General features: G+C 48.3%; 1 protein-coding gene across 1 annotated transcript in view; it reads left to right on the top strand.

The window, feature by feature from the left end:
* The window catches only part of AR (androgen receptor), a gene marked incomplete at its 5' end in the record, with an annotated part of 19,536 nt that extends 4,316 nt beyond the window's left edge, over positions 1-15,220 (top strand). Inside the window, 6 exons of the mRNA XM_010185453.1 lie at positions 2,616-2,732; positions 7,325-7,612; positions 12,378-12,522; positions 13,332-13,462; positions 13,624-13,781; positions 14,689-15,220. Coding sequence (XP_010183755.1) covers positions 2,616-2,732; positions 7,325-7,612; positions 12,378-12,522; positions 13,332-13,462; positions 13,624-13,781; positions 14,689-14,844 — 995 coding nt within the window. The remainder of the gene's footprint in view (positions 1-2,615; positions 2,733-7,324; positions 7,613-12,377; positions 12,523-13,331; positions 13,463-13,623; positions 13,782-14,688) is intronic.
* Positions 15,221-18,061: the final 2,841 nt, after the last annotated feature.

Here is an 18,061-nt window from a genome sequence, read left to right on the forward strand (position 1 = left end):
GTACCGTGACCATGGAGTGAGTTGCTGACTGCCTCTTAAGAGCTTGCGTTCATCTGAGCCCAGTGGCAGGGAGGTGCAGTTGTTGCAGAGACTCTTCTAAGGTGCCCGTTGTGTGCACAGTGATCCAGGGGAGGGCACAGGATCGCTCCCGCTCCTTGTCCCTTCCCAGGACCAGAGGGGTGGATAGTGCTGATGGGAAACAGCACGGCTGCTGAATTGAGAAGGCCTGAATGCGACTCCCAAACGTCTTCTGCCCCCTGCTCCCCTCCTGTGGGGGAACAGAGCAGAGTGGGGGACAATCCCATGTGTTGGGATGCTGCTCAGAGCCTGGGGGAAAGGAGGGGCCTGGGGCTGGTAGACGTTCCTCCTCTCGGCAGGGGAATTCAGGCAGGGCTGTGCCTGGCCCTGGAGCATCCTTGAGGGGCTTGGGTGGTGACTGTGCCATCTTCCCTTCCTAAAGCTGTTCACAGGAGAGGCTTTTTAAAGATTTTGAGCTATTATTGTTGCAAAAATGCTGTAGTTTAGACTGGGGAGGTGAGATAGGGAAGGAGCAGAAGCTGAAGGGTGAAGCAGAGCGGGATGGTTGCACCCAGGGTGGCACCACCCACAGCCAGAGACTGAGGTGGTCCCAAGGGCTGGGCTTGGGCCTTCCCAGTCATCCCAACCTCAGTCATTTTGTACTTGTGGTAGTTTTGATGGGCTCTGGAGCATCCCAGTGTCAGACGTTTTCTTGAGACAGAAATCCTGCAGTGCAGCTGGCGGGTAAGGAGAGCAAAATCACCGTACGGCTCTCCATGCCCGAGAAAGTAGGGCGTCCATTCTTCTTTGATGTATGCACAGCAAGAGATTGAGTGGAGAATGGGTGGCCTCGGTGCTCGTTTCCCATAGCACAAAAATAACTCCAAGCAACCCAGTTTCAGCTGAAGTTGTTTATTACTCATTGTCCTCAATGAACTGTTGAAAGGAAGGATGGTGCTTGTGTTCTGTGGCTTTTGGTGTAATTGCTGCTCCTGAGGCTTGTCTGAGTGTCCTTAGTGCTGGTAATGAGCGATGGGAGCTGGGGGGCGAGGGGGAGAAGAGGCGCTGTGAGAAGAGCTGTGTTAAAAGGGTTTAGTGAGGTGTTAGGTCCTGCAGGTAAATTTGCTCTAAAATCTGCCCCATTTTGTCTCCAGTCTCCACAGCCAAGGCGCTGGGGGTGGTGCAGTGATCAGCTTTTGACAGAGATCGTTGTAAGAGGTTCAGACATGGTATTTTTGCAGCCCTTTGGCGTAACCCTGTGCCAAGGAGAGATATGGAGCTGATTGTGCTGATTGTACACTGAGCCTTGTAATGGGTTTTCTGCAACCCGGTGATGAGCAGCTGCAGGAGAGGGAGCAGGGAGGCCTTTGTGGGGCCCCCCCTCCCAGGTAATGGGGGACAACGCTTCTCTCCAGAGCTAGGAGAGCGGTGGGGGAAGCGGCAGTCTTGTCAGTGAGGTCTGTGATACTGGGCTGCTAAAAACTTGCTGCTTTTCCTGATTCCAGTATCTTCAGAAGTCGTGGATGTATGTGTGTGGGGTTGTTAAACTGGTGCACCAAAATTGGTGTGTTTCTTGTCAAAACTGGTACATTAAGTGGTTAGATTCAACCTCATCCTTTTAATGAATCTCTGATGACTCCAAAGAGCCATTCCTATCAGGATCTAGAAAGCAAACACTTATAGGCTGATAAACAAAGGTGAAGCTGGGTACAGACTGTTTTCTCACGCACAGCTCTGTCCTGTCCTGAGACCAGTTGAGTTTGGAGCAGTATGAAGAACATCAGATAAATCCTGATCCAGAAAGCGAGTTTAGACTTGACAAGAAAACAAATGGTGAGTCAGGAAGGAATGTTCATTCTTGGCAGTCCAGCAAATGAGGCAGTGAAAAAAACCGAAAAGAGCTGAAATCCAGATCTCTAAGGGCTGCTCTCCAAACAAGTGGAAAGGTGAGTCTCAGATACCGGTTAGTCTGACAATAAGTAACTCCTGAATTTTCTGCAAGCCCCTCTAAACCTGTTGCTGCTTAGGGTCTCCCTTAGAGGGTGATGCTGGTCCCAGTTACCTCCTGGCTGGCACTTGAAAAATGAGAACCAAACTATCCTTATTTCATTACTTTTTAATTGCTTCTTATTGACTACCTCTGCCATGCTGCATAGTGCAGGGTGATTTTTTTTTTCTCCTTGGTTTAAAAGCCTCCCCCCATGTGCCCATTGAGAGGAGCAGGAGGGCAGGCAGAGGAGGGTTGCTGAAGGATGGCGAAACACCAGTGACTGCATTGGCGTTTTGGGTAGCCAGCTCTTGCACAAAGCACGTGTATCTGGCAGTGACCAGCTCCTGCAGCGGCAGAGGAAGAACTGTGCTGTTTTACCAAAAGATAACAACTTCTAACTTAAATATTCTGCTGGGGGAGTGAACTAGGAAGTCAGCATTGATATGGTCTCTCTTCTCATCTTCTCTCTCTTTGCTCTTTCTCTTCACTCTCCTCCAGTGATGCTGGTGGCCCTGGTGATACTGAGAAAGCGTGAACCCATTTCTCCATGTACACCTCCTCTGATCCGTACCCAGCACCCATCTGCCGTTTCCTCTGCTGTTCACAGGTAAACAGAAATACCTCTGCGCCAGCCGGAACGACTGCACCATCGACAAGTTCAGAAGGAAAAACTGCCCGTCCTGCCGCCTGCGGAAGTGCTACGAGGCTGGGATGACTTTGGGAGGTACGGTCTGGGGAGTGACCCTGGGGACCCTGCAATGGGCTGAGGCAGGGGGCTATGCTACAGGTAACGAATACGCTCGGCATGTTAATAATCAGGAAATATCTGAAAAAGATGAGGCTGATGGAGGGCAATAAGCTTCTGGAAACATTTGCAGGTCTCTAATACCAAAACTCTGAATTTCATTAAGTTTTTGTTTGAGTTTCAGGAAACGTTCTTTTCCTTAATTTAAAAGCTTGTTAATCTGAGAAAATGTAAACAGCCGAGTAAGCTGGATTCGAGCTCACACTGAAGCCTCTTTGTACAGAACACTCCCATTTTATGATGATTTTTCCCAGGCAGGAAGGGGCATTTTTCTTTATGAAATTACAGCCCCAGTTTTTTCTTTGCTGAATGGAAGTTGCTCCTGTGTCACCAGTAAAGATCCTTGTTACTGTTTGTCTCTGTTCCAAAACCTGTAGCTCTACTAAAACCCATCAGAGTGCCTGTCTCCAAAATCGGAGGTTTTCTGCTCAAAATCTAGAAGCTACAATATAGATCATTGAGTGGTTCATCTTTAAGTTCATTTGATGTGAGAGTGAGGAAGAAAATACCCAGGACACCAGGGCTGATGGACCTGGCCCATGATGAAAAGGCACAAAGACAGAGAAGCGGAGAGGTGTCATGGGTGGTACAGAAAGGAGCATCCATGGAGCGTGGGGGAGCCTTGGCTGCTGGACTGCTGGGACGTTGTGCTGAAGAACTTGCTACCGAAAAGGTTCTGGTTTATTGCTCATTGAGGAGCAGTGGTTTTGATTTTATTTCTCTCCAGAACAGTTCTTCCAGACCATCACCAGTCTGTCCCATGGCCGTGCCTGCCCACGTACCTTGCAGCAGTTCCTGGTGACAGTCACGTTCGTGGCCATTTGTAGTCCTGGCTTCCTGGTGAATCAAGGAGTCTCCTCCAGGACCCTTCCCTTGTTGGCCTAGGAGGACTGGGACCAGGTCTGGGACCAGGATGCCACCACTCTGCCAGTGATGGGCTCCTGAGCTGGGGGATGGAATTGAGGAGCCAAACGCAGCTCCCCAGTCCACAGCTGGCGGAAGGGCTTTGTCATGCCATGCCAAACAACCATGTTCTTATTTTTAAGTGCTATTTTCTGGTTGAATTTCCTTAAATAAGAGAAGACATACAGCAGCATAACCTTCTTATGCAGGACACACTGACAAAATTAATGCTAATACTGATAGCTCTCCCCTTCTACCCCCCCTTTTTTTTTCTTAAGCTCTGTCGGTCACCCTGACCTGTTCTGCCTGGTCTGTTTTACATTTGTTTTGAATGTCGGTTTAAAGGCAATTGTTAAAAAACATGCATCCTATGAGTTTAACCACAGTTATTTCTCCCACAGTAGAGAGGCAGAGCATTTGAAAACGCTTCCAAGCCCCAAACAGTTGTTTTTAGCTGCCTGTTAATTACCAGTCACTTGCAGGGTATAATAGAGCCGCCTGCGACTAGCAGACCTCAGGATGTTTAATGAGAGGAGGAGGTGACACGCTGAATACCTTATTTAGAACTCGGCTTTGGCACAGAATGGCAATATGCCGAAGCACTTCATTATTGATTGAGATCACTCTGACCTGCAAGCTGAAATCCATTAAACAGAATCTTCTCTCCTGATCAGCACTGGAAAGCCAAGGAAAGGGCAGGGGTGGGGGAGAAATAAAAAGAGAAAAAGTAAGAAAAAGTGGTAACGGTGCTTTAGTGTATTTGGTTTTGCTGGTGCACCATCCTGCCTCTCTCACAACAGGGACCCCCGGTTTTATGGCACCTCCTGTTTGTTTGCTGCCAATGTGTGTTAATCACGGCGTGTGAGGTGCTGTGGGCTGTTCCAGCCCTGAGAACCAAATGTCTCTGCCCTCACTGTGGGAATGATGCTGTGCACCCTCAGCCCAGTGACCGCGCTCCATGTGGGTCCTGTCTTGGGGGCAAAACCTCCCAGAAATGTGAAATGCTGTTAATGTCATTGATAGTAGGGCTAGAAAACTGCTGTAGTGACTGCCAGTAGCCTGGGAAAGCCCAAGGCATGAGTCATACCGGTGTTTAGTCCTAATTCAGGTCCAATTGCTGTGGTTAAAATAGAGCTCATATCTTACAAGAACATTTGATATTGATGTAAGCATTTCCAGCAGAGGAGGCTCTAACACGTTTTTGCCTTGCTGTTGCAGTAGTTAATTTTGTTTAGTGTTGTGATAGATGTACCTTATTTTTCATCTTGTCCACCCTTGATTTCCAGCAACTGGATCTTTATTACAGCTTTACTCACTAGATTGAAAAAGTGCTTTTATTGAATTCCTGTCCTCCCAGTGGGTATTGTTGGCTGTGGCTTAGCAATGCTTTAGCCTTCTGCATAGCCATGTAGGTAATATTCTTCACTTCCTTGCTCCGAGGTGTGTTGCCTGGTCTTTGCTGTTCTCACAGCTTCTGCAGTTCGCCAACGCCTCCCTCATATGGTGAAAGTCTCATCACCATCACTGGCTGGGTTTCTCCATCAGCTTTTGGTGCAATTCTAACTGTCGAGGATGGACTTGGACGTTCACTGCATGGGGCTCGCTTTTTTAATTGCTCCATCGATCTACTTACAGTGAAATGTGCTTTGCTTTAGTAGACTGAGCTTATCAGCAGACCCGGATCGATCTGTTTGATGATCAGTCCTTAATGTTTGTTACTGTTTTCCCACCTTGGCATTGCCATACAGACTTTTTTTAGTAGAAATGGTTAATCTTCTCTTTGGAATGGGTGTAAACATTCACTAGCAAAGGGCCATGTGTAACCCGCATAAGAAACAAACCCGTCTGATGTTGTTTCAACATTTATAATTACTTTTGAGAATTATCACCTGGGTGATTTAAAATCATTCAGCCATACCATCTGATTTTATGCCATTCAAGTTTTTTCAATTCACGTGGGCCAGACTGACTCAGATCTCTTAAGCATGTCTGCTATACCAATACTGTTATAATTATCAACTGAAACCATTGCGCCAGAAAAGACTGATAGCTTGACAGGGTCTGGTTTTGACAAGCCACATGTTGATAATTTAAAGAACAGGATGTAAGTCAAGTCCTGTTTCAGCTTCTCTTGACATTTTGCCTGCAGCGAAATCTGTGATGATATGTTCTCCGACACGGAGGGGTTTCATTTACCACTGCAGTCTCGGAGCCAGCATGGTTGGTTGCTTGCGCTCTTCTTACTTCACTCAATATGTTTTACTACTAGATAATTAAATTTTAAGAAAAAAACCCAAACATTTAAACCAAACCATGTGTGTGTTTTGTGCAGTGTGGGTTTGGCTCCATTTATGCACAGGGCCCGATGGGCACTAGTTATTCAACTTTGGAAGATGCAGTTTGGTTTTTGTTTCTTCTTTTAATTTTGGCAGCTTTTCTTCCCGTGCCACATTCCCATCCCTAAAGGCCCCATTGCCAAGCAGGAGCACGGGATGTGGCTTCTGCCTCAGGTGGAGTCACCCGGTCCCTCCTTCCCAAATCAACACTGGGTTGGCTGCAGGACATCTCACTGTACCTCAGCTCTGCTTATCTGCTGCTCTCTCTTATTTTTATTACTCCTCTCCATTTTTACAGAGCAGTCTGTTTTAATTTCTCTTATGGTAGATTATCCAGAGTACATTGCTTAAAGATCAGCGTTTGGGATTGATTTATAAAGCTGCACTTTAACTTGACGTTTTTATGTTTTGCTGCTTATTTTTCTAATTACAGCTGAAAGGAAATTTGAGATAAGTATCGTGTAGTGAAAGAGCCAAAACCCTAAGGACAATTGGTTTGATGTTCTGTTCTCTGCTTGAATTAAGTGATCGGCTCTTTTCCTCTAATTAATTAGGTGTTTTTGAGTCAGTAAGGGGTGAAAGCTGTTCCTATCAGCAGTAGCCTGCCAGCCTGTGTTGTAGATATCAAATTAGGTGATCACTGATTGTCCAAGAATTTTGAAGACACGTATGTGAAGCTCCTGGTGTATCTTGCTAGCAGACTGGCATCTGTAATTAAGAGCTGGGTGCCCAGGAGAGACACTTCGTCACGGTGCCATAGGAGAAAGCTTTCGTCCCGCTTGCATCCCACTTCCACGCTGGCCTGGGATGGAACAATCTCACCTGAGCATCCAAATGCAATGGTTTTTTTCCCCTGGAACGTGAGCACCTATGGAGTTTATTTGCTTGTATTGCTTCCCTTTTTAATTGCGTGTAAGTGGTTGTTTGAATCGAGTCATCTCTTCTCTTTTTTCCCTGCTTCTTTCTCTCCATTTCTAAGTGGAAGTTAACGTGATGGCTGAGGATAGAAATGGTGCTTGTTCTTTTCCTTTTAAGATTAACGAGCAGATGAATTTCCTTGCACAGTGTGTGCTCCCTTTTGTCCTTAATGTGAGGTCTGCGATGCCGGGGCACTCCTTGGGCGGCGTGCACTGAAGGAGTAGCTGCTGTTGGCCATCGGTTTCCCTTTCCTCATAAATACAAGTGGTGGAGCTGGAGGCCAAGAAACCTCAAGGTTTTTTGTTTTTTTTCATTTATTTTTAAGCCTTACACAAAAATGTGTCGTTTCGACAGCCCGCAAGCTGAAGAAGCTGGGTAACCTGAAGACACAAGATGACGTGGAGGCAGCCAGCTCATCCAGCCCCACTGAAGAGCAAGCTCCCAAGATGGTAATGACGCGCATTGATGGGTATGAGTGCCAGCCCATCTTCCTCAACGTCCTGGAGGCCATCGAGCCTGGCGTGGTGTGTGCCGGCCACGACAACAGCCAGCCGGACTCCTTCTCCAACCTGCTGACCAGCCTGAATGAGCTCGGGGAGAGGCAGCTGATCTACGTGGTCAAATGGGCAAAGGCCTTGCCAGGTGAGGAGGAAAACTCATAAATCCCATCCCTTCCCCTGGCGTGTTCCTGAAGCCCCCCTGCTTGGATTGCCTGGGTTTGAAGGAGGTGATTGGCAGCCTGTGTCCCACCATCACACAGTTCCTTGGGGAGCATCCTCACGAGGTGCCTGGCTGTGCAGTGTCTCCATAAGCAGGCTGCAGCAGCATCAGGTTTGTCTATTTGGGGGGCTGGTTGATGGGAGAGGTGGCTAATGGCTGACTCCAGTATGTCCAAGTGTACACTCGGGGGTCTGATAACCCCAGCACGTGGTACTGTGCACTGCTCCTTGTCAGGGGTTCAGGGTCTTGCTCTCTTCCCACTCTCCCTGCGAAGGTTTTGCTCTGCTTCCAGGGCTGTGTCCACCAGACCTGCAGAAATCTTCTCTAAACAAGAATTGACCCCATCCCATAACCTGTGTATAGTGGTGAAAAGGGTAGATTCCCCAGGTGAATCAGAAATGTGGCACTTCATGGTGTGAAAGGGAGATAGGGGAAACTGAGCTGAAAGGAGCCGAGGCTTGAGAGATGGGAGAGATCTTTCCTTGCCGTTTTTGTGTTTCACAAGGCAATTAATTGTAAAGTAGCAAGCGAGACATACAAAATCCCAAAAGGCTCCTTCCTGGCAGGTTGCTCTCATGTGACATGCTGCTGGAATATACTTATGATGCATTCGGAGTCATGATACAGGAGTAGGTTAGGGTCGGAAAGTTTCCAAATGATAATGGTTATCAGGTGCTGGAGATGGAAAAGTCCCAGTGATAGTTGCGTTTCACTGAACACACTCCTTGGATGTGAACACAGAGGTTACCAGCCTGTTACACGCTCCCCGTTACGTGTCGTAATCCTGCCAACTGAACAGGTGAGATTGCAGAAGGCTGAGATCATTTGGTGCAGTGGGATCCAGTTCAACTCCAGTATCCCTGAGGCTGGGGCGTGAGGAGGACACCAAGCCGCCTTCCTCAGCGTGACCTGGTTCCTCAGGAAATGCCACAGAAAGCAGAAATCCTATTCTTTATGTGTGGGGTGATATGATCGAAGGAGATAACCGAGGCAAAACAATTTTGCCACTGTGTGCCAAAACCTGGTGATGAACTGGAGTTTGACATTTGATGTTCCCGGAATTTAGCAATCCCCCTGGAAGTGGCTTCATTGGTGGTCCAGGAGGGGTGATAGTCTGAATATGCGTAAATGCACAATAACCCATTCTATTTATTATATTCTCAAGTCAGAAAAGGTTCACCTAGCTTGTGAAACCGGGGACAAATCATGCTTTCTGTTCCGACTTATCTCCATCAGACATCAAGATTTCTTCAGAAAAGTACACGGAGACACCACCAAACCCCGGCAGTCCGGGGGCTGAGGCTGTAAAACTGCGGTAGTGCTAATGGAAAGGGAGAGTGCTTTCAAAAACATTTTTCATCATAACCACCCCCTTATCAAAGGCTTTTACTCACTTGATCTCACCTCATCTCCAACCCTGTGGTGCGTGGTGGTGCAGCGGTACCAGCTGCTGCACCGCTGCCTCCCAAGGCTGTCGTCTGCTCTGCCAGTGATAGATTTGGACAAAAATAATTATAATCTTCTTAAATTAGAGCAGTCACCAGGCTCTGTGCAGCTGCAGTGTAACTACTACCCTCTCCCAGACCAGGGGATCCCATCCGGATCCCAGCTCTCCTGCCAGGGCCTGCAGTGGTGGGATGCTGTTGGCGCTGCCCTGTACCCACTGCGCCCACCTTGCTTTTTGGATAAACCTGCAGAATCCTACCTTGTAGGCAGAGGTGGTTTGCTATCTGTCCTTTATTTAAATGACATTTTGGTTGTTAAAGCAGAAGTGTTTTCAGTTCCCGGGTGTACAGGTTGGCCAGCCAGCCTGGCGCTCAGTGAGCTTGGGGCGATGCTGGGGAACGTGTGTAGGAGAAGTGCTGGAAACAAAACTCAAGTAATTTAAAGCAGTGGGATGCAGTAGTTTTTATAAAAAACAGAAAGATCTTCACAAGGTCTGCTGGGAGACTGGAGGCTGTTTAATGAGCACGGTTGCTTTGAGGTGCAGTGGGAGCAGACTGAAGGGCTCGACCAGCTCGGCTGTGAGGAGGAACTGGCCCTGGGGCCGACGGTCAAAGCCGAGCATCTCAGTGGGTGTTCCCAGTGCTGGGCAGGCAAACCTGGCTCTGTCCCCTGCCTGCAAGCCCAGCGCCTGCTAGAAGTGCTATCTGGTCCTCAGCAGGACCACAGTAAGGGTGGAAATGTTGTCCCCTCTTCCCCTTTCCTTGTTAACGAAGCACATCTGGCACAAGCATTGGCTTAGCTCAGCATAAGCAGCCCTGCGGGTCAGGGAAGATGGAATCAGATCAATGGAAAGGGGCAAAGGTTTTGCCTTCCAGTGACTGCTGCTGGTGGGAAGAGGGGGAACTTGCACTGGGAATGGAGGTAGCCTCAGCATGATAATGCTAGCAATAGAATAATATCGGTTAATAGGTGATTATTAAGCTTGCGTCCTGCAGTGAACATCACCTCTGTACTGGGAGCAATGAATATGCAGCGAGGTGTTCCTACATTTCTTCCAGAGCGGTTTCAGTGATGTCATAGAAACAAAACTGCCCCAGGTTGGAGCATTTCTGAATCCTGTGTGCCTGCAGTAGCGATATCAGCCTCTGTCTGGTGGAAAAAATGTAAGGTTTGGCTTTCTGGAGCCTATGCGATAGGAGAAAGTGGAATTAAACTGCGCTTTCCCCAGAAAGAGTAAATAACCGCAGCTTGCCAACAAAGTTGCTGAAACGCAGAATTAAAAAGTCTGATTAAATCCCTAAAATCTGTCCACTTCACAGTAAGTGGAAGTGGTTGTATTTTCCCTTTTCCATATGTTTAGATTCAGTGAAGGTGTTTCAGTTAACGTAGATCAGCACTCAAACACCCCCTGCACCATTTCGCTGCCTACTCACTGCAAAGCCTCAACTACCGGGGCCAGCAGCACAGCTTCTCTTCAGGAAACTCAAGTTTTTCCAGTCTTTTCAGAAGATCTAGGCAAGGAAAAAGAACAGCTACAAGTACGGAGCGGGAGGAAATTCAAGGAAGCTGTCGCTGTGAATGCTGAGGCTTTACTAGGCGGTGAATTAATCTCTGACCAGATTTACTGGATAAATAGAAAGGGTTTTTACAGTGTGCAGTACTGTAATTAAATATGAAAATCTGACTTAGACATGTCCTAGAGAAGACTATGATTGGTTTTATGTAGTCTTTGAGTTGCCCAGATGCCTCGTCTGTACTCGTTGATGAGTTTTGCTCTGGCTGCCAGGAGGTTCATGTTCAGATGAGAGCTGAGCCCTCCGGATGAAAATCACCAATTCTGGTTGGGCAGGACCCTGCTTGCATGCAAGCTTCAGTTTTTAACCCAGCGATGTAAAAGCTGAAAGGAAAATGCACAAATGTAAAACAAGTTTAGTCAGCAGTAAAACATGACTTGTGCTCCTTGGCAGTTGACAGCTTCCCAAGCAAGAGACAGATGCATGCCTCAATGGATTATCATTGTATGCTGGGGGTGTTAGAATTGCTTTAATATTTGATTGAAGTAACATACAATTTTCTTGAAACCAGGTTACATTTGACTACGTACAAGTGTCTGGAAAAAAGTACAGTGTTGGAGGGGATGTTTGTGCGTGTGTTGTAAACATGCCTGGGATTTAACTGTGAACCACCATCTGAGAATACCGGTTTGAATTTAATTTATTTTTTTTTTTAGCTTGTGAGGCAGCAGAGGTTTTCATACTCGGTTTTGTAGTCATTAGATAAATGCGTTGTGTATTTGACAGGGAAACCTAAGCAGTCAGTTACCCTGGGATGAGGCCTTAGGGTTGCTGGCTGGCTCTGGGCATCATGCGTTAAAATCCATTTACTTAAATTTGGTGAAGTCCTAAGGGGTTGAAAATAAAGGCAGTTTCTCAGTTTGAGTGCCAGAATTGCTCTGAAGAGGGTAATTGGTTAATTGGGCTCATTTCTGCCTCAGTGCCTTGAAAACATGATACGGTGAATTGTGTACTGCTGCTGGGGCTCCCGCACCCCTCCAGCTGATTTATTTCTCTGAGCAGAACAAAGCTAACAAATCTTCATCTATTTCTTGTTGTCATACCGTCTCACATGGTAATCGAGAATGTTTTGGAGCAGAGACTTTGGGGGTTATGCCGTGACTGCAGAGCCTATGGCACGGTGGCTGGGTGGGTCTGGGGGTTTTCATTAGTGCCAAAAATGAGGACTGTGGCAGGGTGAGCTTGGTGCTGGGGGAGCTGGACCTGTATTTGAAGGTATGCTCTGAGGGACTTTAGGAAGTCACTAAATCGCATCCTGCTCTATCTTTTTTGTCCAGCCAGTTTCAGAATGATGCTTGTTCACCTCACTGAGTCTCGCAAAGGTTTCAGATACAACCTGTGAAGACCGCTGAGACTTTTTTTGGGAAGAAGTGATTTATTACCACTTGACATTGCCTTCCTTTAAAACGTTTTGCTGCTTGTGTTTTTCCTTATCCCCTCGTGTCTGGAAATCCCCTTCCAGTTGCAGTTTTGTGCTTTGGCTGTTCCTGCTTCCCCATCTGGGTGTGAGCACTTGGCTGCATCTGTGTCCCAGTCAGAACTGGGATTCGGCCGTGGAGCACCTTGTCGTAACAGGAGCGCTGCAGGAGAGCTGGAGTCTGCCCAAAACCAGCCCTAGTAACTGCAGGCACCTTGATTTGTAACATCCCTCTCTCATTTTTTAATAGGATTTCGCAACCTGCATGTGGATGACCAGATGTCAATAATCCAGTACTCCTGGATGGGCCTTATGGTTTTTGCTATGGGCTGGAGATCTTTCACCAATGTCAACTCCAGGATGCTCTATTTCGCTCCAGATTTGGTCTTCAATGAGTAAGCGTGAAATAACAGTTGAATCTTGTGGTTTGGGTCAGACTAGGTGAGAAATGAGAGCAAGACGAGGAGTTGGCTTTCCCATCTGCCCATGAAATGTGCACCTTGAGGAATCATGTTTTCAGAGCTGACCAACAAAGAGTAGGAGGGCCCTGCTTTTCCCCTCTGATTGCTCTGCAGTGGTCTCCAGGAGCAGTAAGAAGACTTACAATGTCTCTCTTGGTCCTTCTTCCCTTTCCCTCAACCCTTTGCCATGGGTTCGGCTTCTCATCAGGGCAGCAGCAAGTGCTGGTGCTGGGTCTGTCAGTCCAGACCTGCCTTTTTTCTGAGGGATTTGAGTTCCTCTTTTCAGCTTTATTGGTGAGCTGGAGCAAGCAGGAACAGAGAGAAATGTATACTGTAAGTTCCTGGTGGGTTCTCTCTGATGTACTATCAGCTTAGAGTTGGGTAGGGTTCAACAGCACAAACAAACAAAACCCACACTTTTTTTCCCTTCCCATCCTTTGTGGATCACCCCATTTGGTGAATCACTGCAGTCATTTTTCAGGAAGGCAAAGCATCAAACCAACCCTGCAAATCCCAGGTAGTTAGCCATTTCCAGGTGGAGAGGATTACACACAGGATTTTGGAAAATGTTCCTCTGCTGCATGCAGGCCTATTGCTGCCAACATCCTCTAAGACAGCCCAGGTTCTTGACATGGGGAGGTGCAAGGTGAGGCTGGGGTTGCTGGTTTGGGCAAAGCGTGTCCTCCTCCACACATCGCACCACTTTGATCTCCTCACCACGTGTTTCGCATCTCCCCTGCTAGGTACCGGATGCACAAATCCAGGATGTACAGCCAATGTGTCAGGATGCGGCACCTCTCTCAGGAGTTTGGGTGGCTTCAGATCACACCCCAGGAGTTTCTCTGTATGAAGGCTCTACTGTTCTTCAGTATTAGTAAGTACTCACATCCTTTCCTCCGCGTATCTCCAGTTGCTGTGTGCTGTGTTGCCTTAGAGGTATTCTCTCCCTGTGCATGTACTTGTGTTTCCCAAGGGATGGCTGTGGCTGTTCTCCAGCCTGCTTCAATCTCTGTGTCCTTCCCATGTCCCATCCAGTTCCAGTGGACGGCCTGAAGAACCAGAAGCTCTTTGATGAACTTCGAATGAATTACATCAAGGAACTTGACCGTATCATCGCTTGCAAGAGGAAGAACCCTACCTCCTGCTCTAGGCGATTTTACCAGCTCACCAAGGTCCTGGACTCCGTGCATCCTGTAAGAGAGGACAGTGAAATGTCTATCTATGCACATAAGAAACAATATACAAAAGAAACTTTTTACAGTGAGAAGTATCATTTACAGGAACAACCTCCCAAGGTGCTGGTAGTCCCCATCACTGGAGGTTTTCAAGATGCGATGGGGCAGGGTGCTAGGTAGGCTCCTCTAGGCTCCCCATCCCAGGAAACGCTGGACGGGGGTCACCTTTCAAGGTCCCTTCCAACCTGGGATGTTTGATGGCTCTGAGATTCTGTGTGGTTTGTGTTTTGGGGGTACCTTTGCAGGGACAGTATTGCCATGTGCTCCCAGACTAAGACAGGCACTAAGTTATTTGTGTCTGTTGCTCCCTGCAGTAATCACTCTTGTGCATGGGTTTATGGGCTCCCTTTTTTAGCAATGAAAAACTCTTTGTAGATGATACTTTTCCAGCAGAAGAGCTCAAAATCTCAGTGTTGCCAATGAATCTTCTCTGATTACAGCAGTGAAAACAAATTCTGTATTTGTGACTTAAAATTGTACTGGTGAAAGGGGAACTAGACCTCTCCTCTTTCCTGGGACTCAGCTCCATGCCCATGCAGTTACATGTGTGAAAACCCAAAGTAATTCTTAATAAGTGAAGTCAGCAGCACCTGCACACAATAAGACAAGTTTCTTGTCTAAAAAAGTGCTGTTTTTATACATCCCTGTTTCTGTGGGACTCAGCAATACACAACGTGCTCCTGGGCTGGGTAGTTCCCTCACTTATCCTTGGACACATACCAGCCGTTTGGTAGCTGCTATAGCAAGGTGGTGATGGCCAGGGAGTAAAGCAGGTCCAGGGCTGACCTGCAGTGCCTGCTGATGTCTGCCCAGAGAAATCGCTGCCCAAGGACTTCTCGCTTAACACGCTTTTTTCCTTTCCCAGATTGCCAAGGATCTGCATCAGTTTACATTTGACCTTTTGATTAAGGCACACATGGTGAGCGTGGACTACCCCGAAATGATGGCCGAGATCATCTCTGTGCAGGTTCCCAAGATCCTGTCTGGAAAAGTCAAGCCCATCTACTTCCACGCACAGTGACCTTCCCGAGGGACCTCCTGGCTCTGCTGCCCCCGTTTCAGCCATCTCCTGCCTGTTATTTCTGCACTACTGCACTGCAGTGCCTTGGGGAATCCCTTCTACGGAGGTGGTGTGCCAAGACAAGGGACAGTGACAAGCAATGACCTGCTGGGATTCCTGAGATTTCTATTTTTCTTGAGGTTCCTCTGAACCAAACTGCCTGTCGTGGCTTTGTGGTGCAGGGACAGGGGACTGTGGCGCGGTGGCAGTGGCGCTGTGTCTGCACTCTCTCGTTTCTTGTTTTTCACAGTGACTTTTAGTGGCCCAGGACCACAGGAGATCGGGGAGAAATGCCAGCAGTTGCTGGGTTTGGCTTTTATTTTTTTAAAACAGAACAAGACCAGAAGTTTGAGTTCAACTCCAGTTGAGTTTGGATGCGGGTTAATTTACCGGCCTCCTTCAAGACTTTTTATTTGGATTATGGTGCTGGAAAGCAGTCCAGTTAAAATATTGCAGTAGAAAAAGAGAGAAGAATTAGGGAATAAGATGAATTTGCAGCCTGATGCATTTACTGGACCTGCTGCTGGGTCAGAGCGCTGCTGTGCAACCATTGTGGTCTCTGCCCCGAACAAGATGCTGCTGCCGCAGCAGCGTGGACAAGCATCTGTGGGAGCTGATGGAGCATTATGGGGTGGCCAGCAAAAGGGCTGGTGGGGAAGATCTCCTTCAAAAATCCCCAGAGGTGGCGAGTGGCTGCTGATTTCCACCTGGGATGTTTCAAGCCGGGGTGCTCAGCCATCACGTTCCCATCCTCCACAGCCGTTCCCACCTCCACAAGTGCCTGACGCCCTCAAGCCTCATGCTCTGCCCTCGTCCCAGGGGCACCTGAAGCCCCCTGCTCTCCCCCTCACCGGCTCTGCTCCCCCTGCGTGTCCGCAGACCCCAGTTTTCCAGCTACACTACTTATTTTCCATTTGTCCCACCTATTCTTTACAATGCCAGCAGATGAGCATCCAGGGCACGAAGCAGCAGGACTGGGATCTGCTGGACCTGCGATGCTGCAGAGCTTTTGTCGTTAACCCTGTCCTGCTAATTGTGGTGGTTAATTGCAGCCTGGGGGACACCGTCTGACACTCACCATCCCACGTGCCCTGTACCATCGCCTGTCCCCAACAGCTCCACGAGGCGTGGTGGTGGCATGGCCACAGGCCGCAGCTCCTGCCATGAGGATCAATGTGCCATGGCTATCGGCCACTGGGTCCACAGCCAGCAGACAGCGGCTGCTGTGGGCCTGCACGCTGCTGGTGCCTGCCAGCAGTCGGGGATATCTGAGAAAAGCCACCTTGGTTTGTGTAGCCTAAGCGTTGGCTTGACTCCGCTTCATACCTCACATTGGGAAGGAAACGCGGGTCCACCTGACGCCTGTATTCAGCTTGCTTTATTTGGGAGTGGGCTCAGCTTCCCACAAAACAGCCAAACCTGCGTTTCCCCCAGTTTTTCAGTTCCCCGCTGCCTGCGCAGCCGTGAGCCCACCAAAACTGCCTGGGTTTGACCTGGGTGTCAGCAGGCATGGCACGAACAGGCCTTTGCCAGGGTAATAATGCATGAGCTTTTTAGGCCAATTGCCATGTAGGTGCCATGCAGAAAACAGTGCTAATGGTTCTGCTGGTTGGACCTTTCGTGAGCTGAGCATCACCATCAGCAAATGCCCTCATGGTACATCTGGGTTCTTTGCAAGCTCTCGGCAAGAACAAACGATTTCTCTGATACTTTTCAATGATGCGATGGGATTTTTCATTAAGGGAAGGAGTAGGGGAAAAAAGCCCAAAGCTATCGAAGGGAAGGATCTCTTTGCAGTTATTTGTAATGGGTTTTCCTCCCCTGCTAGATGTGGCTCTGATCATGCTCTTCCTCCTGAAATCCCTTTGTGTAGGTGGCAACAGAGTCTATAGATAACCTTCCCGCATGCCAGCCAACAGGACGGTGTTCTCCATAGCTTTTCCTATTTTTGAGGGCAGCAAGCATTTTAAATGTTGGTATCGTCTATTAATATTTACAAATGAACCAGTTAAAAAAATCCTGCTGGTGCATTTTTTGGCTATTAGCAGAAGAATACAATGAACAACTGGGTTGGTAATGCCCTGATCCATCATCAACAGGAGGATGTTTATGAGCAACCTGAATGGCTCCTCTGGAGACCTTTGTATTTTGTACAAGCTGGTGTCAGTAAAGTTTTCCTTAGTAAATGAGAGCAGAAGTACCTGCTGGGTACTTTTCTGCTGGGATCCTGGGAAGAAATCAAATTGAATAGGGATTTGCATAGCCTGATTTCCTGGTGGAAGCATAGTGCAAATGAAAATTGGTTTAGAAGGTTCGCTGTCTGTGTATCTACTGCCAGCTGTGTGCAGCTGCTCCGACCACATACACATTATGAAGGGAGCAGGACCCCATGTGCAGCACCTGGGGGTGATGGGCAAGGGGGCAGCCCCAGCTCTCTGCCCTCACGTGGGGCACTGGGGTGGTGTCCTCTGTCCCTTCAGCATCAAACTTCTGCCACTTTTTTAATTCAAAAATTGACTTCTTATGATGTTATTAGAGAGATAACTGGAGGATGGGGAAACCAGTAGCACCAGCCCCTGTGTGTCTATTTGCTGGGGAGAGTTAACACAGTTTCCTTGTTTATTTTCATGGGCTGCTGCAAGAACTGGAGCAAAAAGAGACTTCAGGATTACCAAAGTCTAGGTCCTGCCATGTATCTTTGTACTTTGTGTTTTCTCGTCCGCTTTTGCTTTAATAAAGCAAAGAGAATTTCACCATCTTCGTACTCATGTAGATGCTGTCCCTGATGCAGCTGAGCCCCAGGAGCAGGGACCCCACTGCGCAGGTCCCCGTCACCTGCGGCGTCGCTGCCTCTGCTCTGGTGTAGAGCGTGGGCTTCTGTGCTGGGTCCGCAGCTCAGAGCATCCGAAGGCAGCAGATGGAAACCAAGGAACACACGTGCTGGGAAGCAGCATTTTGCATGAAAGGGTACGATTTCATGAGATAACGGGTGCGAGATGAGGTTGCCTTTAGACAGTGCAGGAGGGATGCTTCCTCTGCAGATGTGATGCCAGAAGGGAGCTGGGTGATGCACTCTCGCTGCAGAGAGAGGGCAGGACGGTCACCACCATTGGCGCTGGCCCCGAGCTGCCCTTGCGTGCAGAGTCCCCTGCCAGCACAGGCTGTCCCTGCCGCTCCC

The sequence above is a fragment of the Mesitornis unicolor genome, unplaced genomic scaffold (genome assembly GCF_000695765.1).
Source record: "Mesitornis unicolor isolate BGI_N332 unplaced genomic scaffold, ASM69576v1 scaffold7065, whole genome shotgun sequence".
Classification (NCBI taxonomy): domain Eukaryota; kingdom Metazoa; phylum Chordata; class Aves; order Mesitornithiformes; family Mesitornithidae; genus Mesitornis; species Mesitornis unicolor.